Source organism: Enhydra lutris, unplaced genomic scaffold (assembly GCF_002288905.1).
Source record: "Enhydra lutris kenyoni isolate GAN:26980312 unplaced genomic scaffold, ASM228890v2 scaffoldscaffold10, whole genome shotgun sequence".
NCBI lineage: Eukaryota > Metazoa > Chordata > Mammalia > Carnivora > Mustelidae > Enhydra > Enhydra lutris.
In genome coordinates, this window is record NW_019154094.1 from 2,025,172 (window position 1) to 2,052,836 (window position 27,665).

General features: G+C 56.7%; 5 protein-coding genes across 8 annotated transcripts in view; 4 read left to right on the plus strand and 1 right to left on the minus strand.

The window, feature by feature from the left end:
• LOC111144236 (BRISC and BRCA1 A complex member 1) overlaps positions 1 to 2,792 on the plus strand; it is an 8,166-nt gene extending 5,374 nt beyond the window's left edge. For both annotated transcript variants that reach the window (XM_022498448.1, XM_022498449.1), the window contains 3 exons: positions 1,290 to 1,419; positions 1,616 to 1,702; positions 2,355 to 2,792. In XM_022498448.1, coding sequence (XP_022354156.1) covers positions 1,290 to 1,419; positions 1,616 to 1,702; positions 2,355 to 2,558 — 421 coding nt within the window. In that variant the 3' untranslated portion in view covers positions 2,559 to 2,792. The remainder of the gene's footprint in view (positions 1 to 1,289; positions 1,420 to 1,615; positions 1,703 to 2,354) is intronic.
• Positions 2,793 to 3,403: 611 nt separating this feature from the next.
• LOC111144122 (ankyrin repeat and LEM domain containing 1) lies at positions 3,404 to 8,181 on the plus strand. Of its 2 annotated transcripts, none has more exons than XM_022498272.1 (9): positions 3,404 to 3,672; positions 4,116 to 4,268; positions 4,631 to 4,736; positions 4,848 to 4,992; positions 5,224 to 6,000; positions 6,161 to 6,332; positions 6,617 to 6,776; positions 6,883 to 7,012; positions 7,269 to 8,181. In XM_022498272.1, exons 1-9 carry the CDS (start codon positions 3,626 to 3,628, stop codon positions 7,439 to 7,441), a joined length of 1,863 nt encoding a protein of 620 aa, XP_022353980.1. In that variant the 5' UTR covers positions 3,404 to 3,625; the 3' UTR covers positions 7,442 to 8,181. The 2 variants fall into 2 exon arrangements, with proteins under 2 accessions (XP_022353980.1, XP_022353981.1); XM_022498273.1 differs by lacking the exon at positions 3,404 to 3,672 and adding an exon at positions 3,983 to 4,044 and having other exon boundaries at positions 4,848 to 4,996; positions 5,258 to 6,000.
• A 1,871-nt stretch (positions 8,182 to 10,052) lies between these two features.
• Positions 10,053 to 16,041, minus strand: LOC111144123 (abhydrolase domain containing 8). 2 transcript variants are annotated; one of them, XM_022498274.1, is made up of 6 exons: positions 15,861 to 16,041; positions 15,082 to 15,189; positions 13,972 to 14,719; positions 12,029 to 12,199; positions 11,669 to 11,885; positions 10,053 to 10,717 (listed from the first exon to the last, which is right to left on the minus strand). In XM_022498274.1, the coding sequence occupies exons 2-6, from the start codon at positions 15,119 to 15,121 to the stop codon at positions 10,547 to 10,549; spliced, it is 1,347 nt and encodes a 448-aa protein (XP_022353982.1). In that variant the 5' UTR covers positions 15,122 to 15,189; positions 15,861 to 16,041; the 3' UTR covers positions 10,053 to 10,546. The 2 variants fall into 2 exon arrangements, with proteins under 2 accessions (XP_022353982.1, XP_022353983.1); XM_022498275.1 differs by lacking the exon at positions 15,082 to 15,189.
• Positions 16,042 to 17,961: 1,920 nt separating this feature from the next.
• Positions 17,962 to 19,093, plus strand: LOC111144195 (mitochondrial ribosomal protein L34). The gene is made up of 2 exons (XM_022498403.1): positions 17,962 to 18,173; positions 18,412 to 19,093. The coding sequence occupies exons 1-2, from the start codon at positions 18,127 to 18,129 to the stop codon at positions 18,623 to 18,625; spliced, it is 261 nt and encodes an 86-aa protein (XP_022354111.1). The 5' UTR covers positions 17,962 to 18,126; the 3' UTR covers positions 18,626 to 19,093.
• A 1,021-nt stretch (positions 19,094 to 20,114) lies between these two features.
• LOC111144256 (DET1 and DDB1 associated 1) lies at positions 20,115 to 27,660 on the plus strand. Its single transcript, XM_022498481.1, has 5 exons — positions 20,115 to 20,250; positions 24,542 to 24,622; positions 24,854 to 24,905; positions 25,702 to 25,763; positions 26,968 to 27,660. Exons 1-5 carry the CDS (start codon positions 20,248 to 20,250, stop codon positions 27,076 to 27,078), a joined length of 309 nt encoding a protein of 102 aa, XP_022354189.1. The 5' UTR covers positions 20,115 to 20,247; the 3' UTR covers positions 27,079 to 27,660.
• Positions 27,661 to 27,665: the final 5 nt, after the last annotated feature.

Sequence of the window (27,665 nt, forward strand, 5' to 3'; positions counted from 1 at the left end):
GGGGGGGGGGCGGGGAAGCAGGCTCCCTGCTGAGCAGAGAGCCCGATTCGGGGCTCGATCCCAGGACCCTGGGATCATGACCTGATCCAAAGGCAGAGGCTTTAACCCACTGAGCCACCCAGGCGCCCCCCCCCCAACTCCATTGTTTTAACCCAGGGGGCAGCGCGCTTTTTCTGTAAAGAGCCGGGCAGTAAATATTTTCAGCTTTGCAGGCCATATGGCCTCTGTCTTGATGACTGGATCCTGCCTGAGTCACTTGAAGGCAGTCACAAACCATCCCTGTGCACGGGACTGTGTCCCCAACAAAACGTTCTTGATGAACACGGAAACTTGAATTTCATATCCTTTCCACATGTCACAAAATGTTCTTTTGATTTTCTTCCCCCAACCATTTAAAAAATGTAAAAGCCATTCTTAGCTTCGGGGCCCTGGTAGTCCAGCATCCCTTCTTAACCTGCCCCTAATGGTGGACACGGGTCTTGTTTTGCCTTTTCCATCATGATTGACCTGGTACAGTGGTTCTGGCAGATTTTGCAAGTGAATCCGTCCTGTAAATTCCCAGTGGAAGACATGCTGGGCCAAAGGGGTGTGTATTTTTAACCTGCTAGACTTTTCCAGAACACTGTCGCCGGAAACCAACCCTGCATACCTCTCCCGACAGCAGGGTTCTTCATGCTGCCGAAGGTTCTGGCTGTCTGATAGAGGCTAGTGGCCACCTGTTACTTTCACTGTGCTTTTCTTGAAGCCTTTTTCATTCATTTGTAAACCATTCAGTATTCCTGCAGTGATTTGTCCGTTTGTCCCCTTTGCCTGTGTTTATAGGGAAATAGTGGCTTTTTTCTTATTGATGATCAGATTTGCTTTTCACATATTAAATACCTTCGCCCTCTGTCTGCCCAGTGCTCTCTGCCAATGTGAGATCCAGCCGTGGCCATTTGGGGACATGGGTGCTAACTTATGAAATAAGATCAGGCCCCAGCCTTAGACTCTTCTGGCCTGGGGGACATGTCCAAGTCAGGTCAATGAGGGGGATATTAAGGATGGTGAGGAGGGTCAGAGTGGGCTCCACCTTTGGGGTCTGCAGATCCCCCTGATAGAGTAGGAGAGGTCAGGCAGAAGGGTGAGGGTGGGGAGGCAGTCTGGGCAGAGGGAACAGCCTAGGGGGAGGCTCGGAGGGAGCAGTCATGTGGGCTTTGCGTGCCCAGTGAAGGCCCAGGCTCTCCGAGGGTGACAAGAGCGGGGGATCCCTGGAGCGTGCTCTGACCTCTCCCCCACCCTCCACTACGCAGCCAGCAGAAGACTGAGCTGCCCGTCACCGAGAACGTGCGGACAATTCCACCCCCGTACGTGGTCCGCACCATCCTAGTCTATAGCCGTCCGCCCTGCCAGCCCCAGTTCTCCCTGACCGAGCCCATGAAGGTGAGTGAGGCTGGGGAAAGGGAGAGAGAGCTGCAGCCAGCAGAATGGCTGCTTAGACACCAGGAGGGACTTCCTGATCATAAGAGCTGGGGTGCCTATGGGCAGGTTCCCAGAGTCCAAGGCAGAAGCTGGGGAATTACGGTCATGGGGACAGGGGGTGACTCACGCCCCGAGGGTTGGCATTCTTTCCCTGCAGAAAATGTTCCAGTGCCCATACTTTTTCTTCGATGTTGTTTACATCCACAATGGCGCTGATGAGAAGGAAGAGGAAATGAGCTGGAAGGTGAGAGGCTGCTGTGCGTGTGGGTGGCAGGGAGGGTGTAGGTGGGGTGTCTTGGAAGCCACCTCCGTTTTGCACCCCTGGAGCCCTCGCCCTGCTGGATCATGGTCCTGAGCTCATTCAACAACCATCTCTACGTGTCTGCTGTGAGCTAGTGGGGGCCTCTCCGGTCTGCCTTTGCTTCACCAGGCCCTCTGCTTGGAGTGCCCTTCCTGCCTTGTCTTCCCAGGCCCTGCTGGTCCTTCATATCCCACCCCAGACTTAGCTAAAAAATGTTGATTAGACCACTTACCTCTGAGCCTCAGTTTACCCAACTGTGAACAGGGGGAGTTGAGATCGGCTCCTCCTTCTACCTCAGCACCCAAACCATCTACCCCAGATCATCCTCAGGGATGATTAGCATGAGGGCCGGGGGTCGTCTGCATCTGACTGTGTCTCCAAACTAGGGGCTCCAGGACTGAGATTTCTTGGGGTCCCTACCCCTGGGTGGGTGGCGGGGAATATTTGCTGAACATGGAACTGTTTCTTTCTGGAAAACTCCTATTCATCCTTCAGAACCCATCCCTAGTGCCCTCTCCTCTGGGAAGCCCTCCAGGGGCAGAGAGTGTCCATCAGGGGACCCTCTTGCTGAACAGCCCCCTCCCCGGCCCCACAGGACATGTTTGCCTTCATGGGCAGCCTGGATACCAAGGGTACCAGCTACAAGTATGAGGTGGCACTGGCTGGGCCAGCCCTTGAGCTGCACAACTGTATGGCCAAGCTGCTGGCTCATCCACTGCAGCGGCCCTGCCAGAGTCATGCCTCCTACAGCCTGCTGGAGGAGGACGACGAAGCCACCGAGGTCGAAGCCACCGTCTGAACCATCCCTATACATCCCTGCCTTCTCGTGCAGTGAAGCCCTTGGCTTAGAGAATGGTTCTCAAACTGGGCTCCATGGCACCCTGGTGGGGGAGGGTTTCAGGAGGCTCCTGGGACCCTGGGCACCCCTTCCCTAAGTTTTCCGGCCCACCTCCCACTGCTGGTTTGTTGACTGTAAGTTTTGTTTTTCCCTGTGTGCTTCTTATCCTCAGAATAAAAATCTGAGAATCCCTGACCCAGGTCGACAACAGTTACGTTGTGTTAATTAGGATCTTTTTGGATGCAAGTGACAGGAAACCTGCCGGCCAAACAGAAAGAGAAATGGTTTGGTTCTTGTGGATGAAAAGCGAAGGGCAGCTTCAGGCTTGGCTGTATTTAGTTACTCAGACAATAATGCCATTGGGGTGGGCTGAAGTATCTTGTGTGATTGGTGTTCAGTATGCTCTGCTTTTCTCCCAAACCATGGGAGAGCTGTGATCACTCCTCAGACTACAGCCCAGGGAAGGGAGGGCCCCCACATGCAACGGGCCTTGACTGGTCATTGGGCCAGTCATGGGCTAGAGTTGTGGGATGGTCTGATCCACCAGGACTTGATCAAGCCTCTAATCCGGGAAGGGATTACAGCTCTTTCAGGAAATAGTATGGGTTTTCCCCAGAGGAAGGGAGACCAGAGACAGATAGAACAGGTGTACCATTCAGCTATCTCCCTGGATGATGAGCGATTGTGCAAAAAGTTTGGCAACTAGATTCTATTTATAAAACAGAAACAGCTTTATTTTCCTCCCTGTGAGCATTTATTGGGCACTTAGGTGCCAGGCCCTTGTGGTGAAAAATCGTTCCATTTCACACCAGCCCTGAAGAGATGATTCTCCCATTTTGCAGATGGGAATATTAAGGCCCTCACCGGCCCGGCGCTCCAAAGTAGTGGACTCCCGTTTCCCTGGGAGTGGAAACGGGCCACACAGAGATAGAGGCGGGAGCTGTTAATTGAAGCTTTACACAGTGTCCAGGCAGTGCTCGTCTACGGCAGCCCCCTTGGGCAAAACGTTCTGGGAGACGTAATACCCTATGGGCATCTCCGGGCCCAGGGAGGCAGCGCCACACCCTCCTTCAGGGTGAGTTCGCATTTCCCTGCTTTTGACACGAGATAATGACACACTTGGCGGCCTCCACCCGCCCCGGGCCTTATCGGCGGCCCCAGGCCCTGCTTGAGCGCCACTCGGTGTCATGGGTCCCCGCAGGCGCTAGAGCTCGCGAACCCCGATGTGGACGCCGGTGCGGCGCAGGTCCGCTTGGCTGGGGACACTGCGCGGCGCCGTCCCACGGACACCCGAGGCGGGGGGTGGGGCGGCGCGTGCGCACAAGGCCGCGGCGGGAAATTGGAACTCGGCGGGCGGCGCCGCGGGGCTCCGGGACAGACCCAGCATGGACGCGGCGACCCGCCTGGCCCAGCGGCTTCGGGCCGCGTTGCGGGAGACAGAGCCGCGGTGAGGAAGGTGAGGGACCGGGCCGGAGACGGGGCGAGGGTCGCGGTCCATTCTGACCTCCCACTCCGTAGGGCGGTGGAGGAGCTGCTGAGCCGCGGCGCCGACCCCAACCTGCTGCTCGCGGATGGCGCGGCAGCCGTGCACCTGGCGGCGAGAGCCCGCCACCCGCGCGGTCTGCGGTGTCTGGAAGCCCTGCTGAGCCGAGGCGGGGACGCCAACGCTCGGTGAGGTGGGGCCAGGACCCCGGGCGGGGTGAGTCGCGCCGGGGAGGGGTCTCCCGAGTCCGAGTGCCTCGGCCGCCCACTGGGAGAGGGCATCCCACAGCCCAGGGGCGGAGACTCGGTGTCCAAGGGTGGGGCTTAGGGATCTGGGGGCGATTCCTGAGGATCCTAGGGCGAGGGGCTGGGGTCCCAGACCGAGGCTGGGATGTGAGGTTTGAATTTGGCTGAGGATGCAGTGTCTAGGATCCAGGGATGGTGTCTCAGGCTGGAGGGTGGCAATAGGATCCCAAGAGCCAAGGTTCCGGGGTGCGGAGACGGCGATCACATTCCCTCGTCCCCTGACCCCTCCTCTGCTCCTGTCCCAGTTCGGTCGAGGCACTGACGCCGCTGCACGTGGCTGCCGCCTGGGGCTGTCGCCGTGGCCTGGAGCTACTGCTGGGCCACGGAGCGGACCCCGCGCTGCGAGACCAGGTGGGAGTCCCGCTCCTGCAGTAGCAGGGCGAACCTGGAGGGAGCAAGGGAGGGAGGGAAGAAGGGCGGGAAGAGGGCCTCGGGTGCCCCCTGCTGACCGCGCCGCTACAGGACGGACTGTGGCCGCTCGACCTGGCAGAACAGCAGGGGCACCAGGATTGCGCGGGACTCCTTCGGGAGTTCCAGACTCGGACCCAGATCTCGACCCCCACCCGGACAGAGAGCCAGGAGCCTGAGCCTGAGCCCGAGGCTGACGGTACGTGGGGCCTGCGCGTAACTCGGGGGCTTAACCTCTGATCTAGATTTGAGTGTCCCTCTGATGTCCACTCTGGCTCTGTCTCAGGTGCATTGTCTCCAGTAAGCTGTCTGCCTCCGACGCTTTCCCTCCTCCTGCGACTCCAGCTGCCTCCTTCTGTCTGGTCCAACCCCCATCTCTGTCTCCGGCTCTCTTTACTCCCTTCTGACTCCGTCTCATCCCTTACTTTAGGCCCAGACCCCTGGGGAAAGGGGTTGGACACCAGGTCCTCTGGACCTCCCAGTGTGACGCCGGGCTCCACAGCACTGGGCGGAAGTGATGGCAGGGACATGGGCCTGGAAGCCAGCCCCAGACTCCCCAGCCTTCTTGCCCACCCTGAGATTGCTGACCAGGATAGCGGCTTGGAGCAACCCACAGGACGATGGGACTACAGCTCAGATAGCTCCTTTGTCACTGCGATTGAAGCTTCTGGAACTGAAGACCCAGCCCCACATACCTCTTCCTGGGCTAGGTCACTACCCCAGACCAAGCAGGGACTCCTGCCTGGTATTCGACCTTCCCAGAGGATGCCCAGCTCTCCAGGTACCCCTCCACTGGTGCATCGAACTGCCAGAGCAGACAGGGAGGCAGAACTAAATACCCGTCTCCAGGCCCTAACTCTGACCTCTCCAGATGCCTCCCCCTCCCTCATATCCCTCCCGGATGGGAGCCCTGCCTCAAGCCCCCCTCGGGAATCACCGCCAGGACTCCCCGACTCCTGCTTCCTAAAAGATGGAGAGGTGTCCCTTGACAGTGATGTGGCTGCCCTCTGGCTGATGGAGGACGAGGGGAGCTCCACAGGTGACAGGGACCCCATCCGCTCTTGCTGGTGCCCTTTGGTCCCTGCGGTGTCTGACCTGGATTTGCTGCGAGGGCTCCGAGCACTTGGCGAGAGCCCCGGCCCCATCACACCCTTCACTCGGCCGTACTACTTCCGGCGGCTTGAAGAAACCCGTGCTGCTGCTCCTGGTTAGTCTGTTCGGGGCATCCAGAGTGCAAGGAGCCTCTGGGAGTTCCCGGAGAACCCTGTCTCTCACTCCTGCCTCTTTTACTCTTTGTCTCTGGGGGATCAGCCCCTTCTTCTGCCTGCCTTGACTCAGTCCTCCTGCCTCCCCAACCTGGGGCTCAGACTTTGCAGGGCGCAGCCCAGAGCTGGCCGAAGCCCTGCAGACAGGCTGTATCCCAGATGCCCAGGCAGACGAGGACGTACTGGCCCAGCAGTTTGAGCGTCCAGATCCCAAGAGCAGGTGGCGGGAGGGGCTCACGAAGTCCAGTTTCACGTATCTGCTATTGGACCCCAGGTACTTGGGGCAGGGATGACTCAGAGGTGGGAGCTGGAAAATTCGGGGATTGGTTCTTATTTGCTTTGTATCTTTAAAAGGGGGACTGGCCCTGTCTGGATACAACCTTCTGTATATAGAAAAGGTTGGTTAGACCCAGTTCAAGCTGCTGAGTATCCCTGGGGAGCATCCGCCACTCTCTGCCTTAGAAAATGGGGCTCACTGGACATGGATTCCGGTTGCTCTGTAAACTTAGAAACTGTCTCCGGGGCAACTGTCCTCTCTGAGCAACTTCCCTCATCCAGGGAGACTCAGGACCTGCCAGCTCGCGCCTTCTCACTGACCCCAGCTGAACGCCTTCGGATCTTTGTCCGTGCCATCTTCTATGTGGGGAAAGGAATGCGGGCCCGGCCAGATGTCCACCTCTGGGAGGCCCTCAGGCTCCGTCGGCAGCCAGGAAAGCAGGTGTGGGGCTAAAGATCAGGGGCACAGCAGGGGCAGCTGGGCCACGGGGAGGTGAAGGGAGGAGGGGATTGGAGGGCAGATCCCTGACCCCACCCTTGTCCCCTAGGCCTGCCCCAAAGTGCGCCAGATCTTGGACATTTGGGCCAGTGGCCGTGGTGTGGTCTCCCTGCATTGCTTCCAACACGTGGTTGCTGTGGAGGCTTATACTCGAGAGGCTTGTCTCGTGGCTGCTCTAGGTAGGTGCCTGGCCCATGCGGCAGGGGGAGGGGTCACGAGAGGGACCTTTGATCTAATGATTACCTCATCCCTCTCCTCTTAGAGCTGCTCATTCATTCATCCAATGAACAATTATTGAGCACCAACTATGTACCTGCACACGTACATATTTTGTTTGCTCTGTCAGTTTGTCCCTGCTTAAGAGCAATACGCAGTGGGAGTCACTGTCACATTTGCCAGCAGTTTCCAAGGATGCCTGACCCCTCCTCTCTCCAGGGATCCAGACACTGACGAACCAGAAACAAGGACACTGCTACGGAGTCGTGGCGGGCTGGCCAGCCACCCGGCGCCGCCGCTTGGGGGTACACCTGCTGCACCGCGCCCTCCTTGTCTTCTTGGCCGAGGGTGAGCGAGAGCTGCGGCCGCAGGACATCCAGGCACGTGGCTGAGTCCCGGGGAGCTGGCCCCTAGCCTAGGTAGAGATCAGGGTGTTTGAATGTCTGCCCCGTGGTGACGGCAGCCACCCATCTCCAGAAGGCTGCCAGGGGGTAAGGGGTGGCCGGGCAGCGACCTGTATCTTCCCCTCCAGCTGAGGGAGGACTTTGTTACAGATGGAACTTCTGGAGCTTCCCGTCATGGGAGAACAAGTAGGGAACCCAAGGATCTCTGGAACATTCCAGGGCTTCAGAAGGTGCTAGTGCTTTGGCAGTTTGGTCCTGTCTTTGTGATCCACTTTTATCTCCCAGAAATGGGGACTCACCTGTGGGATGGGCTGGGGAAATTGGCCAAGCTCAAGAGAGATTTCTCTGCTTCCCAGCTATGGGACCTCGGACCAATAACGTGTCTCTCTGAGACTCCGTTTCCTTAGCTGTACAGTGGGGACAATGACAAGTCCTACCTCAGGGGGTCATGGTGGAGACCGGAGTAAACAAAGGCAGGAAATACAGTGTGGGGCACAGAACCCTGCAGGTGGAAAATCTCCCCGAAGGGAGGCGCCCTGACGCTGTTGAGGGGCCGACTGTGTGTGGCGAGCTGTGGGCAGAGCCCAGGAGGGCGACTGGGGTATGGGCGAGCGAGCAGCTCTCTTCAGGATAGCTGTGCTACTCGGGTCTCCCTTGCTTCTCTGAGACTGTTTCTTCCCGCTATAAGAGGCAATAAATAACCGCGATTTCCTGGGGATGCTATGCGATTTCAGACTTCCCATATGTTAAGAGCTTTAGTAAATGCCAAGCTGCCATCCTGGTGAGGTGTTGACGGGATCGTTTTATTTTCTGGAAGTTGCTTCTTAAAAGCATTTAGAGTATTTAGAGATTTGAGAGGATCCGCCGTCTCATTGGATTGACCATCTGCCCATCATCGTGGCTCAGCCAACTGGGTCCTGGAGGGGGCGGGGTGTAACCCTGGCTCCTTCCACCTGCTTCATTCAGTTCCTGGAGGCGGAGCTCCTGCCTACTGGTATGGTAATTTGGGGCCAGGGCTCTGAAGTGGGTCTGGGCTCTACCATTTTATTTATTTATTTTTTAAAGATTTTATTTGTTTTTTTAAAGAGAGAGAACGCGCGCTAGCTGTGGGAGGGACAGAAGGAGAGAGAGAATTTCAAGCTGACTCTGTGTTGAACGGGGAGCCCCCTATGGGGTCTGAGCCCAGGACCCTGAGATCATGACTTGAGCTGAAATGAAGTCTGACACTTAACTGACAGATCCACCCATGCGCCTCTGGGTTCTACCATTTTGACCAAACTGAGGACAGTTCTCTGAACTTCTCTTTCCTCATGTATAAGACGGGGAGGCCTCCCAGACACCAAGTCTTTTGATAAAGTGACAGCAATTAAAAGTGTGCCATGTGCCCAGGAATTCACAGAGAAGTCACTAGGAAAGAATCCAGACACCCCCACCCCCCTCCAAAGAGAGAGAGATGAGATTTGCAACAGAATTTCCCAGTGTGGACCTTACTGACGTTTGAGGCCAAATTATTCTTTGAGGTAGGGGCCATCCTCTGCGTTGTATGGTGTCTGGGCAGCATCCCTGGGCTCCACCTACTAGATGCCAGTGGGCTCCACCCACTTCCTCCTACCCCCAGTTGCCACAATTAAAAATGTCTCCAGAATTTGCTAGTGAAGGGCGCCTAGGTGGCTCAGTCAGTTAAGCATCTGACTTCGGTCCGGGTCTTGATCTGAGGGTCCGGGGATAGAGTCCCCCTCGGGCTCCCTGTTCAGCAGGAAGCCTGCTTCTCCCTGTGCCCACCCCCACCCCCAGTCATGTGCCACACTCTCAAATAAACACAATATTTTTTTTTTTTTAAATTTGCTCGTGGAAAACAGTGCCACCATGAAAACTCCGTTCTAAACTAAAGGTGGGCTTACAAACCAGTGCAGAGAGGACCAAAGAAGTAGTAACTTAAAGGGAGGATGCTCTCCCCGCACCGTTCACACAAGCCAGAGGTGTACCCTTGAGATACAGACATTAGAAAATATAGAGGAGTAAGAGCATGGCTGTAGGGCAGGAAATCCTTCTGCCAGACAAGAAAGGCAGATTCGTTGGCTTAAAAAAAAACCCAAAACAACAACAGCAACAAAACCAGAACAAAAACTATCTTCATGGCAAAAGCGACCTTAAACCAGGTTGAAAGATACAATGGGATAGTAAGAGGTACCGACTTGCTGAGTGGCGTGGCATAAAAGGGATTCAATGAACCGATGGCATCAGGCACTTGGCACAGGGCTTTGTATACAGGTGGCCCTCCATTATGGCTGCTCCAGCCCATGCAACGTCTGCTGATGCTCACCTTAACCCCTGTATGAACCTCAGCTGGACGGCCTCCCGCCTTCCAGGGACCCGGAGCTCACCATCTGCCTCTGTTCTGGGAATACTGCCCAAGCAGCCCCTGCATTCTGAGGAGGGAGGGAGAACTCTGGAAGCAAGCCTGGATGGCCAACGCCCTCACTTCTTTTTAAGTCAGCCGTGAGGGGGTGGCGCCTGCATCAGCCCAGTCTGCAGACGGGGAAACTGAGGCTCAGGACGACCCTGCCCTGCCATCACCCAGCACAGGTCCTCCAGAGACTCAGATTGTCACTTCTTTTTATTGAGTTACAAGTTGAGATGTGCAGGTTCGGTGGTGCCAGCCCCCCCCTCCCTCCCCCCCACTTGGGCAACAACAGCTCCCAGCGCCAAGAAATGGGGGGTGGGGAGGGTCTCGGGCAATGAGGCGGGGCCCTGAGGGTCCCAGGATCAAGCACGGCTGACACGGAAGACAGAGAGCGGCGTTGAGGGGCAGGGGCTTCTGTACAAGGTCATCCTCCACGGGGGTTCCGGCTCCGGCCCCAAAACACCGATGGGTCCGGCAGGATGGAAGCGGAGAGCGGTGTAACCACTTGGCTCCCGAGAACGCCATGCCCTACCCAGCCGGCCTGGGGGCCTGGGGGCGTCTCCCTGACCTGACTCCGCCCACCGGAGCGTACAGCCCGCCCAGGTGGTCCGCGCTGCGGACGTGGGGCGGCCCCTGGCTTCCTCCTGCTGCTCCTCGGCTTACCAAGCGATGCCCGGCCGGCCCAGCGGCTACTTCTTCTCTTTTGGGGGCGCAGGCAGGGGCTCGGGCAGGGCCTTGGGCGAGGGCTCGGGCTCCCAGAGCAGGAATTCGTGGAGCAGCGTGTTGACCGTCTCTGGACACTCCAGCATCACCATGTGGCTGCCTTCATCGATGAGCTTCAGGAAGGCCAGCAACAGGATCTGCGGGCGGGGGCAGGGGTGGGGGCACAGGTTCAGGGTGGCAAAGGCAGGCTGCCCTGGTACACCCAAGCCCATCCACACCAGGCCTGCAGTCTTAGGAAGTCCTTCCTGTGGTCTACCCTTCATCCCTCTACTTCCACCCAAGGCGGAGGTGGAGGATAGCCTGCTGACCTCAGTATTCATTCAATATTTATGACGTGGCTACAGTATGTCCAGAGAAGAATTTCTCAATCCCAGCACTACTGACACATAGGGTGGGACGATTCTCTGTGGTGGGGGGTGTCCCGTGTACAGTAGGATGTTGGGCAGCATTCCTGGCCCCGACCCACCAGATGCCAGTAGCAGTGTCCCACTCCCCCACCCCACAGGGGGACAGCTTACAATGTCTCCAGACATTGCCAAATATCCCTGGGGAGCAAATTCACCGCTGGGTGAGAATCACCGAGATAGAAAGACCAGGTCTCTCAAGCCAGGTCAAGGTCTCTCGTGCCAGGCTTCTCAACCTTAGCATTACTGACACTTGGGGTGGGGACATTCTTTGCTGTGGAGCCATTCTGTTTGCTACAGGGCACTGAGCAGCATCCCTGACATCAGAAGCCCCTCCTCCCCACTCATGACAACCAAAAAAAGTCTGTAGACATTTCCAGTGTCTTCTGGGGCTCAGAATCCCTGCTGGCTAAGAACTGCTGGTCCAGACCTAGTCCCAGTGCTGAGGATCCCAAGACACTTTCTCGGTAGCCTCTGATCTAAAGATCCCCCGCCTGACCTCTCCCAGAATTACATATGACCAGGCGTCCCTGGTCACTTATACAAATCCCAGCTGGGCAGGGCACCAGGGCAGCCCCATGTTCTGGATCGCACTCTCAATCTAACCTCTCCCTTCCCTGGGGCTGGAGCACAAGGCAGAATCCCCCTGGGGCACATGTGATGGCTCCGGTGCCAAGGCCCTACCTCGGCCATGCGCTGGTCTTCCTCCACTGGCACAAACTTGTCGTGCATGCCGTGAACGAGCAGGACGGGCACAGTGAGCTCAGCATGGTAGACCTCGTCACCTTCAGGCCAGTACTGGCCACTCATCATGGCTCGCAGGACGAAGGATGACACGTTGAACGCATTGCCCTCCTTCAGCAGCTGCTTCTCTTTGGCTCCTTGGCGCGCGAAGCCAGCCCTGGTGGTGAGGACGCACTCCTGGAGGCCTTGCGCCAGCTCGGCCACCAGGGGCACCTCCGATGCCCGTTCTGGCAGCAATACAGCCACCCCTCCCCCCAACTCAGGGAGATGCCAGGGTTCGCTGGGGCCAGGGTGACTCACTTGAGAAAGCTCCAAGCCAGGCAGGGTGATAGGCAGTGCAGGACGCACGTGGGCATGTTGAAGATGGAACAGAAGCTGGGTTCCAAGGCTGTGGGGCCCCCGCCGTTGATCATGATGACCTTGTGCACCAGGTCTGGGTATTCATGAGCCAGGAACGTGCAGAAGGAGACACTGCGGGTGCGTAGGTGGGTAGGTGGGTGGCGGGGAGGGTTGGAGGGAGTTGGTCAGCAGGATACAGGTAGTGAGGGAGGTAATGCCCTCCCTTCACCCAGAGACAGGTCCTTGAAGGCTAACATTCTTCCCTTGGGGCCCACGGGCACTGGATGGGAGGGAGGGATGGTGGGGGAGGCATCTTGAGTGCCTCTAACCTATAAGACTATGTGTGTATTGAGAGTGAATTTTTTCTCTTTCGTTTTACAGAGACGATTCAAATCCAGAACTTTCATCAGATCCTCAAAGCAGCCATGACCCCCAAAGGGGTAAGAATGACTTATCGCCAAGTGTTAAGAAAGCATTCCGATTACGCTGCTACTCTTTGGTTTCCCAGAGAAGGTCCCTGTTTCTTTTCCTTTCCCTGTGAGGATCCTCTGTCCCCAGTCTCTGGGCACGGCACATCGGCCTGCCTTATGCAGGCTGGAAAGGTACAGCCAGAAGAGCCCCCACAGTCCAGCTCCTCACTCCCTCAAAAGCCGGGTTCATTGGGCCAACGATGGCCTGTGGGCTAGCCATTTGTTTTGGTAAACTAAGTTTACCATTTTGTAAATTTGTAAGTTATTTAGTAAGTAAAGTTTTATTGGAACACAGCCACGCCCATTTGTTTACCATGATGGCTGCTTCTTTGCTCTGACAGTAGAGTTGTGAGGCTCCAAAAGAGATGACCGTATGTCCTAAGATATTTACTACCTGGCCCATTAAGAAAAAGTTTGCAGACCCTAGCTGTAAAGAGGAACAGGATACAAGCAAGAGTCAGTTGGCCTTCACTGTACCAGTGACTCCCTGTGTGCCCTTGGGGAGATTGCCTAACCTCTCTGAACTTCCGTCTCCACATCTGCAAAATAGTAACTGGGCTGTCCTCGTAGCATTGTTATGAGGTCACAGGAACTACTTCAGATGGGTGCTCATTTAATCAAAGGAAACATTTAGCATAAACATCCACTTTCGGGGGTGTTCTCATATAAACAAACAGGAGCTATGTTACTTTCCAGCCTGGCTTCCTTTCATTCAGAAATATATGGAACGTTTCTTTGTCTTGTCTCATTGCATGGGCCACACTGCTAAAACAGTGGTTCTCAAACTAGCCGGCTGATCAGATCCTGCCTTTCCTCCTGGGTAAAGGCAAGTGGTACCACCTGGCAGTGATCAGGCACCCAGGCCCAGTCTTTGACGAGTGGGCACTCACCTTGATGCTGGATGGTATCATGCATCCTTCCTTTAGTGGGAGTGAATTACAGGAACCTGTGCCCTTGTAAAAAGATTGTATAGGATTCTAATTACCCCTTCCTTGGAAGGGATCTCCAGAGCAACTGATTTTTGAACTTAAAGACAATGGTTCTCAGCCAGGATGATTCTGACTGCCAGGGAACCTATTATTTGAAGACACTTTTTTTTTTTTGAAGACACTTGATGGTCGTGACCATAACTGGGCCACTGTGCCTGTGGCAACCAGCAGGCAGAGGCTAAGGAAGCCTGCTAAACATCCTACAGTGCACATGAAAGCCCCTCGAAGAGAGGAATGACCTGATCCAAATGTCACTAGTGCTGGGACTGCGAAACACCGCTTTAAAAGGATAGGAAACAACAGCAGTGGAGGCGGGCATCGCTATCTTGTTATAGCCATAAATGAGAGTCTTCAAGGAGAGAAGTCAGTGTTGGGCAAATGCGTGTCCAGTCCCTGTGACTCTCCCCCATTGCTCCCCCCTAGCCCCACAGCAGCATTGGCTCACCCGTATGAATGCCCAATGAGCACGTTTCTCTTCTTGGCATAACGCTTGAAGATGGCACGCATGTCCTCTGCCAGCGCATAGAAGGTGTAGGCTGCGGCCACCTGCGGTGCCGAGCTGGCCCCATGACCGGCCAGATCGGGTGCCACCACCTCATAGCCCAGGCGCACAAAGAAGTCCAGCTGCTCCTTCCAGATGGCCAGGGAGCCGCCCACACCATGGATGAAGAAGAGCACCACGTCGGTCTGAGCACCTTTGCAGCTCGTGATGCGCTTTTCACAGTCAATGTGGATGGTGCGCTTGGGGCGCCGGGCTCGCCGCCGTCGCCCACCACTGCCACTCCCGGCGCTGCCTGAGCCCGAACGGCCATCACTGCCTGCTGGGTCAGCCAGCTCCACCTCTAGGGCGGCCGGCGGCTCCCCGGAGCCATTCTGCCCATGCAGGAGGTCAGCTCGAGGTGCCCGGCCCAGGTTCTCCACCAGTAACCGCCCGTTGCGGTAAACGGTAATTCGGCGCTGGCAGCGGACCAAGCCAGATCGGTCTCCCTGGGCAGCATCTGGCGGCAGTGGAGGCGGGTTGGGGGCTGGAGCAGGCCCCGCGTGCTTCACCCGCAGCACACGGCCAGGCTTGACCTCCACAAAGGTGTAGCCATCACTGGACTCGACGCTCTCCAGCGGCCCCACGGCGTTGGGCGGTGCGCCTAGCAGGCAGCAGAAGATCCCGTCGGTCACCCCAGTCAGCATGGTGTGTCCTGCAAGTGGGGGCACAGCCATCTCAGGGGCTGTCTAAATGGCCAGAGCCAGCCAAGCACCAAGCTGTTTTGTCTGTCTAGTCAGTGCCTGCCTGGGGGTTTGGCCACCCTCCTGGGCTAGCCTAGGCTGTCCTAGAGAGAAGGACCTGGCTATGGCTGACCCCAAGAGGTGTCCATAGGGAAGGTGGTATAATCCAGGGCTGCTTCTTGGAGGGGGGGACATTGTGGCAAATGAGGACCATCCCCCCAGCCCCTCCACCCCCTCTCAGGGTTACAGTAGTTATGGCTTCCATAACCCATTCATTCATTGATTCATCCATCCATCCACCCATCCATTCATGCACACATTCTCATTAACTTACTTTTACCAAATGGGCACATTCTGACTGCCTCTGAAGGCATCTAAAAAGGTGCAGATTCCAACGAGCCCCCATCCAGGCCTCTGAACCTGGCTCCTGAAAGGTGAGGCCCTGGGGGAGGGGGTTAGGGACTGAGCTCCAGAAGGCCTTGCCCAGCTCTGCAAGCCCCAGACTGGGTCTGTATTGCAGACGGACAAGCTGAAGCCCAGACAGTCTGTACCCCCATCAGTACCCTAGCTTCCGGGGGTCTGACACACAATCCCCAAAGGTGGAGATGAGGATGGATAAGGTAAAGCCCTCTCTGGGGGCCTCCGGTCCTCTATCCTGCTCCCTGGGCCACCCCCCTCCGTGTCCATGGCAACTACAGTCAGTTACATAACTCAAGGGGGATACCCGTGCAGCGCACCCCCATTGTCTAGGGCCTAGAGATGGGACCAACCCCTCCCCCGTCTCCATCCTGGGCGCCGCGAGGATAAGACGCGCTGAAGGCACGGCCTCCGATGGCCCATACTTGCTGATAGAGGGGAAGCGGGTCGCGCCACCCCACTCCAGTGGAATCCTAACCCCGGATTGCGGAGGGGGACGCAGTTGCGCCACGCCAGGTCCCCTCCCCAGAGCCAGATCCTGCCTCTCAGGTGCTAGTAAGCCCTACGGCGGGGTCGAAGCCACTGGGGCTCCGCGGCTTCCTAAGAGCCCGAGTGTTGGCTTTGTGCACACCCCCTTCCGATGTCGAAGCCCCAGGGACCTCGATGTCCCCCTCCCAGAGCCCACTCCCCGCTCACCTCATCTAGGGCCCTGTAGCCCGGGGCAGGGCGGAGGGGATCCCAGGCGGAGAAGCCAGCGTCCGCCTGCGGCGCCGGTTTACATGGTGGCACGGGGTCGTTCCAGGCGCGTCTACGCGGGCGGGCTCGGGCCCACGGCGGTCAGCGCGGGGGCATCCCGCGGCCGCCGAGAGAGCCGGCCCTTTAAGTCTCTCCCCAGGGGGAGGGGCCGTATGCCGACGGACGAGCGTCTAGGCCAATCAGAGCTAGGAAATGACCTGGCCTAGTTAGACTGCCAATCATAGGCGGTAGCTTCGGGATGAAGGCGGGCTCAGGAAACAGCAGCCCCACCCCCTTAAGGAGTTTACCGAGGAGGGAGGGAGGGAGGGAGGGATTGGGCCTGGCCCAGGGCCCAGAAGGGGTCCCCAACTGGTGTCTGCGGAACTCCGGGGAGGTAGCCTCCGGAGCCCCTAACTGCGAATAGGATCCCCTCGTCTACCCCTGCCTCCGAACAGCTTTGTAGCCTCCAAATGGGACCCCCATGCTCCTCTCTCTGTACTGACCTTTCCGTTCTAGAGACTCCCAGATCTTTCCAATTCAGGGTGGGGAAACTGAGGCTCATAAATGGCACAAAGTCACAAAGCAAGATGGGGGCTTCGCGGCAGAGGTGGTATTTAAAACCACGGCTGTGTGATATCAAGTCCTGGAAATTGTTATTCATTAAACCTTTAAACAGACGACTTAAAGCTATGAGTTATTGCGGGATTGGAGTTTCACAGACAGGCCAGTTTAACCATTGGTCAGTCTAACTGGTGACTCTGTGGTCCCAACTGGAGTCAAAGATCCCAGGGTTCAAATCCAGCCTCTGCCCTTTGTTGATATGTGACCTTGGGCGAGCCACTTCTCCGAGACTCTACTCATTTCTCTATGAAATTAATCCCCTCATGAGTTTGCTCTGCAGGTAAAATCACCCAGAACGGTAAGTGTTCAATACGTTATTGACATTATTATTGTACTGGTTTAGTAGTATAATACTGTACAGGTTTGCTAAGTGTTGGTGCAGGTAGGATGGGCTTCAGAGGACAAGGGGTTAACCATTCCTTGCCCACTCCCATCTCCTGGAATTTGCTGCCAGAGCTGGATTAGGTCCTTCCTCCCACTCTTGCCCACTCAGGGTGCTCCTGGGAGACTACAGTCGATTCATGCAGTAAGCAGTTCCCTTCCCTGCCCCTGCACCCCACCCCCCACCTCCAAGCTGGGAGATTCTGGGGTGCCCACAGGGACTCAGCCAGCAGCCTGGCCCTTGAGGAACCGTTGGGCTTTTGGAAGAGTCTGGGGAGAATCATATGGGAACGTGGTTGGGCCAAAGGGAGGGATGGGGCTGGGGGAGAGGAAAATATCCGAAGATGTTCAAAGTTAATGGGGCGGGGAGGGGGGTGGTGGTGGAGATGAATAGAACATCAGGCATAGGTGGATGTGGCTGAAATTTAGAGGGTGTGTGTGTGTGTGTGTGTGTGTGTGTGTGTTTGTGTGTGTGTGTGTGTGTGTGTGTGTGTGTGTGTGTGTGTGTGTGTTTGGAGGGCTTCATTTGCTTGCCAGAGGAGCTGAATATTTTCCCTGGGGCAACGAGCACCACAGAGGCTGTGAGAGAAGGGAAGAGGGTCATATCTAAGTATAGAAAATTTTTTCTTGGATCAGAATGGAGGTACCACCACGGACAAGCATAAAACACATGAGCTTCAGATTGAGAAACCGAATCCCCGAGAGGAGCAGGGACCACCCCAAGGACATCCAGGCAACTCCAACTTAGGTCTCCTGGGCTCCCCGCCAAAGAAGAGAGTCTTGGCTGGGCCCAGAGAAAAGCTGCCAGCCAGCTGTGTGCCATCTGCCCGCCTCCTGCTGGGGGAAGGAGGATGGACCAGCCGTTTCCTGAGGCTGCCACCAGCTGCGCCACGGTCACCACCGGGCACCCTCTGCTGGTCGACAAGAGAAGGAACCACAGCTCCCAGCGGACCCCGGGACACAACGTCTTGTACGCAGGCGCATGCCAAAGAGGCGCCGTTCGCCTGCCACCTGCTGGTCCATATGAGGAACTACACTCCCTTGCCCGTAAGGACGCTCTCGCGGAGGAGACGCAGGCGCAGAAATACTACTCCCCGAAGACCCGGAGGCCACGCGGCTACCGCGGTAGGAAAAACTACATTTCCCATAAGCTTTCGTACCGCGGCTGCAGAGCCTATTCGCTTTGGAATAGCCGGCGTGGGGACGTCGCGACCGGCGGCTGGACATGGCTTTCTTGGTCGGATCAGTAGGTCGCCAGTTGGGTCGCGTCAGGTGAGTCCTCACGGGGACTCTTCCCCAAATCTGGAAATAAGGGCGGTGTCGGGGGCTGGTGTCAGCTATTTGGTGACAACACGACTTGCCAACGGCTTGCGCTTTGATGGAGCGCTTCTTGCAACCAGGCTCCGGCCCGGCCCGGATAGGGGAGCCGAGGCTCAGAGTGGTTGAGCGTCCCGCCGACGTCACAGAGCGCCCCCTCTGACCTTCCTCGCCATCTCTTTCCCTCCCGCAGGTGGCTGCAGCCCCGCGCCTGGCTGGGGCTCCCCGATGCCTGGGGACTTCTCGCCACACAGCAGAACCGAGGAAAGGCGCGTGGGAATGAGTATCAGCCGAGCAACATCAAACGCAAGCACAAACACGGCTGGATCCGGCGCCTGAGCACACCGGCCGGCGTCCAGGTCATCCTTCGCCGCATGCACAAAGGCCGCAAGTCGCTGAGCCATTGAGGAGCGCTAAACTGCCGGCAGGACCCCCATTAGAGCATTTCTCTGACCTGGGACCTCTCCTGCCATTGTTTTTATGGGGAGCCGGGACAACTCAACATAAACCCTCCTCAAATTGTGGAGTCGGCCCCCAGAGGGGGGAAGTCTGCGGTTGGACTGAGAGTGGGAGTAGGAAGTCAGACCTCGCCTAGTCCCTTTCTACGCTCTTGAATTAGGAAGAATTTTGAACATACAATAGTCCACAGTGAACCCTGTGTACTCAGTACACAGCTTTAACCACCAATTACCCACAACCCACCTGACCCCTCCTGTGATATTTGGGAGCAAATCTCGGGCATTAGGTTATTTCTTATTTCAGAATGCATCTCTCCAAGAAAAGGGTTCTTTAAAACCTAATCACAGAACTTTTCACACCTAAAAAATGGTTAACAATTCCATAATATTGTCTAATAAATGTCCAAATTTATCTTATATATGTCTTATATATATATACAAATTTGTCTTATATATGTCATCATTTTTCACAGGTCTGGAAAGGTTTCTGGGGAGTTAGGGCTTGAATCCTCAAACCCTAGGATGGGTTTATGGGAATGAGCTGTGTGACCTTGAGCAAGATCTTAGCCCTCTGAGGCTCATTTGATTCCTACGAAATGAGGTGCTTATTTCTCCTTTGCTGCATTGTTGGAATAATAATACTCAGTAGCTTCCCTTAGTACTACTGAGTACTTCTGTGTACTGGGTGCGAAGTCCTTGTCTGGTGGGCAGGGTAAGGGCACTTGATTTGTACCCAGGCAGTCTGGAGACAGCGGAGTCAAGACTGAGAGGAGGATCTAAGGGCTGTGGGAGCCCGGAGAAGTTTCGCCTGGCTTGGACTTGGGAAGAATGTGGTCAGAAAAGTCTTCCTGAAAGATGGAGCAGGGCCTGGGAGGGCCCAAAGGGAGAAAGGATTAGACTCAGAGGTCAGGATAAAAGGTGGATAAGAGAGGCAGGAGGGTATCAAAATTCTGGGCCAAGGGTATGGGACTGGATCCTTAGGGGACTGGAGAGCGACGGGGGCATATAAACAAGAGAATCTAAAGATAGGAAGCAGCAAGTGCAGAGCCGTTTAGATATGCCAAAACCTAAGGTTAGGCCCCTGGAGAGGATGCTGGGGTTGTTACGGCAGGTCCCTTTCCGGGGCTGCTGTGGAAACTCCATGAGACACCATATTAAAAAGTGAAGTAAGCAGTAGAAAAAGGAGAGACCTGCGGAACCTCCCGGAGTTGTGGACTACAAATCCCAAGAGGCGTCGAGGGCACGGCCTCCGCCCACTTCCGGATTTTGCTGCCTTTGCTTCCAATTCCCGGGCGGGGTTTTGCTTCATCAACCGAACTTGACCACGAAAGGAGGAGGTGTGTTGGCCAATGGACGCGTGATTTAGCCAGGTCCAGCCAATGGGAGCGCGCAGAGGCCCCTACTCTAGGGGCGGGGCTAGAGGGCAGGCCAATGAGCAGGGGGCGGCGGCGCCATCAGTGTGGGCTGTGCTGTGGTTGGAAGTTACTGTGCGGCGGCGGCTAAGAAGGCGGCTGTGGTGGCGGCGGCGGCGGCTGAGGCGGTAGCTGAGGCAGCGACGGAGGAGACAGAAGATGGTGAGAGAGGCTGCCGGGCCCGTACTCCCGCTCCGTTCGACAAAATGGCGCCGTGGGCCCACCCACCTTTAGTAATCCCTGAAGCCCCTCACCTCCCTGCCCGGCCCCCTCAGGCCCCGCCCCGCCCCTCGCTCTGCCCTATAACCTTCAGCCTCGGGACCCTGCTGTGAGCTTCCTGCTGACCTCGCCCCGGCTCTTTCTCTCCGACCCCTGACCCTATCTAGGCGTCCAGGCCCTGACAACCCGTTCATTTCCGGGTCGTTGCTCCCCCGGAAATGGGTGGGGGCGGGGGTGGGGTCCCCCGAGACCCCCATTTCAGGCCTTGTTCTCGGTTTGTCCGGTCTGGGTCTCTCCAGTTCAGCACGGTTTGGGAGCGCGTCTTGGGCGTTGGGGCGGGGGAGGGGGCTTGACATCGTGACATGTGGGGCTTTGTCGCCAAAGGAAGTGCGACATCACAGACTGCCCAGGTCCCCCAGAGCCCTGATCCCACCCCCAGCATTTCGGCCCCGACCGGCCCTAGAGCATAGCAACTTCATCTTTCCTGTCCCCGGCCCCCTTCCATGTTAAATGAAGGTACCAATAATAGTCCAAACCTGATAGGGTAGTGGCAATTCAGAGAACTGATGTCATGAAGGGCTTAGGACAGTGAACGCTCAACAGATGAACTGGGTGACTTGGGGCTGGTGGCATCTTTTCCCAGCTGGTTTCTCAGCTTTAAGTGGGAATAATGCCAACTGGTTGGGCCATTTGCTCATCCTGGGATTTGACTATAATGGTTCTTTGGGGTTCTCTCCCGGACCCTGTAAAGTGGGATGGTGACTTGGCATCAGAATTGTGCTCAAGGCCCCCCCCCCATCCCCCACTATTTGGCCTCACCAGAACTGGCAGGGGTGATGGAAGCTTTTGTCAGGGCATGTCAAAACCCCATTGTCGCTGGACCCAGGGTCCCAGCCCACCACAGCCCATAGCTCATGAGATGTGGTGGGGGATAGGCAAAAGAAGAAGGAAATGAGAATGTGGGTTCTTAGCATGTGGGTCCCTAAGCCTGGGTGTTGTCTTTGATTCATCGCTGCCTTCTCATCTTCCATGTCCTGTCCATGAGAAGTTCCGATGGCTTTGCCTCTAGAACACATGGTGAATTCATCTACATTCGCCCACCTTGGTCCAGGCACTGCCCGCTCCTGCCTGGACGCCTGCCCCAGCCACCTCCCTGGTCTCCTTACCTCGCTCCTGCCCTGCTGGCAGTCTGTAATTCACCCAGAACCAGAGGGAGCTTGTAATTTAAAGTGTAAATCTCATTAGACCACTTTCTAGCATATGAGATACTTTAGGGGCTTTTTGTAACCCAGATGAAACCCCACCTTCTCCATCAGCCCCCATGGCCCCCGTCCACCTCTATGACCTCATCTCTACCCTCTTTACTCCTCCCTCTGCAAGCTTCAGCCATATTGGCCTTGTTTTCATGTCCTCACACTCTTAAGTCCCTTCTACCCAGGGCCTTTGCACCTGCTGCTCCTTCTGCCTGGAATGTTCTTCCTGTGAACATCATCTCCTCAGAAGAGCCCTTCCTGACTTCAGGAGGCCCTTTGTCTCTCCTCTCTTGGCACACCTTATCTTTTCATCTGCCTTTGGATGGATCACTTGTGGGCTGCCTGTGCAGGGATGGCATACACTTGTTCAGTGACTGTTTGCTGAGGCAGTGGACAGCTTCTGGGCCCAGCTGTGGCTAGGATTTGTCTGGCTGGAGGGAGGATTTCTCCCCTGTGACTCAGGCCTTGTTTTCCTGCTTAACTGACTTAACTAAGGAAGTACTGGTCATACCATTTTCATTCATTTATCAGCACAAATGCATTGATGCCAATAGCTTGCCTTCCAGGGAGCTCTGTGAGAAGCTTCTTCGAGGCTAGGAGGTCCCTTCCCCCCAGGTCACACAGCCAGTGAGGGGCCCAGCCAGGATTGAGTGCAGGTGTGGGTCTTCGCACGTCTCACCGCTCTGCCGCCTGGCTCCATGTGAGCCCTGCCAGGGGTCCAGGATTGACCCAGCCCTGCCCTGCCCTCTGCACCCCGGGAGGAGCCAGTCCAGCAAGGGAGGTGGACGTGTAAACAGATGACCTCGCTGGGGTGTGAGCTTGGCTCTGGCGGAGGTTTCCAAGGTGTGAGAGGGGAGGGGGGCGGGGGGGGGGGTTGTTTGAGCTGCATGGAGAGCTTGGTGGCTTTTTCCCACTAGGGAAGAGGACGGGCATTCTGGGAGGATGGCCCAGCACCAGCTGGGACAGATGGGGTTTGTGACAGGAGGGCAGCATGAGCCAAGTCGAGCCGGGCCTTTGGAGGGACAGGAGCCCCTCCTCACCCTTCAGGTCTCTGTGCCTGCATCACTACGTCTGGGCAGCCCTTCCTGATCCTCCCAATCAGCCACGTCTTTCCCCAGGGCTGTCCTGGGTCTCACGTCACCTTACAGCACTCTGTCTTCAGAGTCACTCTGCATTCCCTGTACAGCTCTTGGATGCATACCTGTGTCTTTGTGTACGGGGTGCTTCCCGGGTCCAAGAGCAGCTCCACTGTGGCTTACCCCAGGGCCCTGGTGCCTGGTGCTGGGCCCATGACATAGTTGGAGTCTGAGGAAAGCCAGCTGGGTGGGTGAAGCTGGCCGCATAGTCAGGTGCAGTTGGGGCAGGGGTCCTGGGTTGGAGGAGGCACGTTGGAGGGGCTTTGAGCTGGCTCCAGGGCAGATATAGAGCACCCAGATATGACGGCCGCTTCCTGGATGGAAGTGGGAGGCCCATCCACATTCCAGGTTCCCTTGCTGGTCCATACTGCCAAGGTCTTGCTAGGGCCTGGTAGAGGAAGGGTTGGGCCCCGCAGAGTTGAGGACATCTGTTCCCACTTGCCCTAGAGGGGGAGCACCTGAAGGGCTGCTTCCCTGAGGTTGCTTAGCTTGGGCTCAGGTATGCGGATGGGTCTCCCAAAGCAGGGTTACTCTAGCCTGCAGGGGCTCTGGGCCCTTGGTTTTCAGGCAGGGAAGCTTAGGCACTGGCATGGCATGTATCATACAGAGCTTGGCCTCTGAGGTTGGGTGAACTTGGGTTCAATCTGCTTCCTTGTTTTCTTGTTGGGGCTGGGTGATCTCAGACAAGTACCATGTGACCCTTCTGCTTCAACTTCCTCATCTTTAGTATGAGGTGACTCCAGCCCCTGGCAGGCCATGTGGGGAACCCCTTACCAGCTGCCCCACTCCAGACCTGATGACGGCATTGCCCTCTTCTTCTGGTGAGGAGTCACTCCTTACCCCAAGTTCGCAGCCATCATCCCTCCCTGAGCATTTCTCTGGCTCTCATGTCTCAGTTTCCTAAGGTGGACATGGCTCTCATTGGCCTCTCTTGCCCCCATCTTATGGCTGAGAGTCACCTCAGATGTCCCAGAGTCAGAGCCTTTCCTCTCCAGAAACCTCTCCCTTTCTTGCCCAGCTCATACCAGACTGTCAGGGGAAAAAGGACTTCCGACGAGTCAGGGCTGTGAGGGAATTCTGTTGCTGGCTCCCGGCAGCTGCATGGGCCTGAGAATCGGGCCCTCCTGGTGAGAGGCCGGGCTCCGCACCAGGCACAGGGCGTTTTCCCTTCGTAGAGCAGCCTCTGCGTCAGGGAGCCCCAGGAGCAGCCCCTGAGCAGACCACTGTTCACAGACCTGTTTGCTTTGGTCCACACAGCATTTTCTAAAAAGCCCAGCCAACTTGAAACACCTCGCGATGGCGTGTGAAGACTTGGATTTCTGAGTTTTCTTCAAACTTGGGAGCGCAGTTGCCCCTGGGCTCTGGTTTCCGTAGAGCTGCAGCCTGTGTCCTGACCACCCTCTCCCCTTCACCCAGGCCCCTGCTCCCTCACCCCTGTTTCTCTTGTCACTCTGGCCCACAGGGTTTTTTGGGGTAGATGGGTAGAGAGACCCATGTCGGGTCTCTCTCAAGGCGGATAAATGGAAACGAGGCCAGGAGTTTAATATTCAGCAAGCATAGAGGGCAGGTCTGACTTCCCACCCTGCTGCTTGCTCCTGACTTTAACCAAATAGCCTGTCCTCACTGAGCCTAATTTGAGAACGCTCACTTCTCCCAGGGCTAGTGACTCTTTCCTGGTCATCCCAGTGTGCACATCAGGTAGCCAGCTTACAGGTACATTCTGGAAAACTTAACAGAAGAACACAAAGATGGAAACGACGTCACAGGGAAGCCCAGTCTCCCAGGAACTCCAGGGGCGACCCGGCCTGCTGCCTGGTCTCACTTACCGTCTTCCCCATCTTCTAGGCAGATTTTTTGAAAGGACTGCCCGTCTACAACAAAAGCAATTTTAGTCGATTTCATGCGGACTCTGTGTGCAAAGCTTCGGTGAGTGCATGCTCCAGGTACTGGACGTGGTCGGGGAGCTGTCAGGGGGAAGGGGGTGATGTGTACACCCCATTGGGGTCTCAGCAGGAGCAGAGGCTGGTCTTTAAGCCCGGGCCCACCTGACACCTTTGCATGCTGTTCTGCCTTCCTTGCAGGGTGTGTGCCCAGGTGAGGGGGGCCCCCGTTAACCTCCTGGCTCTCCTCACCCATGTCTTCCCAACTCTCTTGCAGAACCGACGTCCCTCAGTCTACCTGCCCACGCGGGAGTACCCATCTGAACAGAGTAAGTGGCCTCTGTCAGTCTGTCTCAACCTGGCTGCTGAGGGGAAGGGCCGCAGGGCAGTGCAGGTGGTGAGCCATGGGGTAGTGGGAAGCCCACATGCTGGCATCCACGTCCAGCCCCAGGGGGTCTGCAGTAGCCTTCAGCTGCTGCTCACCAGCCCTCTCCCCTTTGTCTCCCATAAGTTTGGGTGTCCCCTGCCAGCACTGTGTCACAGACCCCGAGATGACTACTGTGGGAGGGGATCCTGCCCAGCCTCGGGTATGCAGCTCAGGGAGGTGGGTGCATCCAGATGGGGGGGGGGTCTGCCAAGAAAGGTGCAGGGCCTGCCGAGCAGGAGGACCCCAGCATTATTGTGGTTTTGGTTTTTTATTTGAATGGTGGCAGAGAAGCTACGTGGATCCTGCATGGCGGGTTCCGTGGTCACTGGGGCACAGCTGTAGAGATCCGTGTTCCTGGTCTGCCTGGACCGTGTGCTGGGGCTCATTCAACCCGCTGGGGCTGGACTTCCACATGTGGCAGAAGCTTTGGTCTCTCCCAAGCAAGCAGGGGCCCAGGTGGAGCAGCTGGCTTGGGCCCCTGGTAGTAGCTGTGTACTTGGGAGCAGAAACACTAGGCTTCCCGAAATCCTCTGTGCTGGGGGTGCAGACTTGGAGCCGCAGCCAGGGCACGCAGGGCAGAGACGGGGCGGGAGACTAGGGAGGGATGAGAACCTGTCCTGGGGGGGCAGTGCAGGCCTGGGTCGGGGCTGGGTCACCTGAGGCCTCTTCCTGCAACTTCCTCTGCCTTTTCTCCTCAGTCATTGTGACAGAAAAGACAAACATCCTTTTGCGCTATTTACATCAGCAATGGGACAAAAAGGTAAGGCATGTGGGGTCAGGTGCTAGAACTTGTGGGGACTATGGTGGCCAGCAGGGGGGCGCTGAGTCAGGGAAGGACACAGGTGTTTGGAACACCAGGTGTTTGATGGCAGAATTGGACTTGGCCAGGCCCCAGGGGAGGGAAGAGTGTTTCAGAGGAGTGCGTGGCTGAGCAGAGGCTGTGGGGTTCTGGTGCTCAGGGATGGACCGGGTCTTGTCCGGTGGCACTGGGGCCCGGAGAGCATGGAGGCTTGGCTGCCCACAGCCTGCCCATGCGGCCTTGGTGGTGGGTGGACCTGCGCATTGTTACCTAGAGTCTTTGTTCAGTGCTGGAACGTCCACATAGTGACAATTCTAGGGGATACAGATTGGGGCAGAGGCAGTGAGAAGCCGTACCCCCATCCCCCCTCTGAGGCTGCCTTTCTGACACAGGACATTTTTTCATTGTGTTTCTCTTTTCTTTTTTAAAGATTTTACGTATTTATGTGAGAGAGAGGGAAAGCAAGAGAAAGCATGAGCGGGGCGGGGCAGAGGAAGAAGGAGAAGCAGGCTCCCGGCTGAGCAGAGAGTTGGGTGCTGGGCTCGATCCCAGGACCCTGAGATCATGACCTGAGCCGAAGGCAGAGGCTTAACCGACTGAGCCACCCAGGGGCCCCCATTTTTTCTTTTTCTTGAATGGAGATGTGTGTATGTTCCGCATCATAGTCAGTTTGAGGGTTTTTTTGCCTAACATTGAATGTCAGACAGTGACCTGCTTTGGGCCAGGTTGGAGGGGGGCTCCATGATGAAGTGACTGCTGAGCCTTCCTTGTCCTCCTGCCCCACCCCCCACAAGACCTTGCTTCCCACCGGCGGGTGGAGGGGGGCAGTTTCCAACACAGGCTCTTCTTTGGCAATGCACGTTCCCCCTGGGTGGCTCCCGAGTGCTTTTTACCACCACCACCCCCCAGCCCCAGCAGGGCAGCTTTCTTCTCCAGGCATTTTGGACGGTGTGTGGGTCGTTGCCAGCAGTGGGGACTCCTCACGGTGCCCAGGAAATGCCTGGCAGTCCCAGGCCGGCGGCCCCAAAGACTGTGACTGAGCCTGGGTGGTCCGGCTAGCAGGGGGGGGCCCCGGGTCGACTGCCCTACTCCAGGCCCAGCAACAGGATTTCAGGGGCTCACCCAAGTGAAGACGGACACCCCCTCTCCTTCCCCTTCCTCACAGAACGCCGCCAAGAAGAGAGACCAGGAGCAAGTGGACCTTGAGGGTGAGAGCTCGGCACCCCCCCGCAAGGTCGCACGGACCGACAGCCCGGACATGCACGAGGACACTTAAGACTCTCACTCCCCCACAGGCGCCTCCTGTCTTGTCTGCTCCTCGCCCGCCCGCCTTGTGTAAGCGCCCCCGCCCTGCCCCCACCGTCCACCCACACCCGACCATCCACACCACTTCCAGCCTCACAGGAGCCGATGTATTTATTTTCCTCGAGTTTTTATTTATGCTGTAAAATGTACCGAGCGATGGGAAAAGGGGACGTCAGACCCAGTAGTGTGATGTTGGTAGATGCTTTTTAAAAAACATTGTTATTCACAACCCCACCCCCACCCCCAGATTCCCCTTTCTGCCCCCAACCTCCTCCACCCCAATTTTCCTCCGGAAAAACCAGAGCGTGTCTGCACAGGTCTAGAGCCAGGGCTCTGCTGTAGCCTGGCAGCATGGGTGGGAGCCCTTCTCCCCACTCCTACTGTCCAGTCCGGGCCTTGAAGACTCGGCTGGGACCTATTCCGTGCCCAGGCTTTGCTCTGAAATGTGTGCCAGGGGGAGAAGTCGGCATTTCCGGATCTTTCTCTTAAGTCATTTTATCATGGACTAGTGCGCGCTCCGTGTCACCCCAATAAAAGGATCTTTCCTACTCGACCTCG

Coding starts and splice junctions, on each gene's coding strand:
- LOC111144122 (XM_022498272.1), top strand. CDS start 3,626: ATGGGCATCTCCGGGCCCAGGGAGGCAGCGCCACACCCTCCTTCAGG. Junction 3,673..4,115: donor GCGCCACACCCTCCTTCAGG/GTGAGTTCGCAT, acceptor CCCACTCCGTAG/GGCGGTGGAGGAGCTGCTGA. Junction 6,001..6,160: donor AACCCGTGCTGCTGCTCCTG/GTTAGTCTGTTC, acceptor CCTGGGGCTCAG/ACTTTGCAGGGCGCAGCCCA.
- LOC111144123 (XM_022498274.1), bottom strand. CDS start 15,121: ATGCCTTCAGAGGCAGTCAGAATGTGCCCATTTGGTAAAA. Junction 14,720..15,081: donor AATGTGCCCATTTGGTAAAA/GTAAGTTAATGA, acceptor CCCCACTTGCAG/GACACACCATGCTGACTGGG. Junction 11,886..12,028: donor CTGGCTTGGAGCTTTCTCAA/GTGAGTCACCCT, acceptor CCTCACCACCAG/GGCTGGCTTCGCGCGCCAAG.
- LOC111144195 (XM_022498403.1), top strand. CDS start 18,127: ATGGCTTTCTTGGTCGGATCAGTAGGTCGCCAGTTGGGTCGCGTCAG. Junction 18,174..18,411: donor CGCCAGTTGGGTCGCGTCAG/GTGAGTCCTCAC, acceptor TCCCTCCCGCAG/GTGGCTGCAGCCCCGCGCCT.
- LOC111144256 (XM_022498481.1), top strand. Junction 24,906..25,701: donor GGAGTACCCATCTGAACAGA/GTAAGTGGCCTC, acceptor TTTTCTCCTCAG/TCATTGTGACAGAAAAGACA. Junction 25,764..26,967: donor ATCAGCAATGGGACAAAAAG/GTAAGGCATGTG, acceptor CCTTCCTCACAG/AACGCCGCCAAGAAGAGAGA.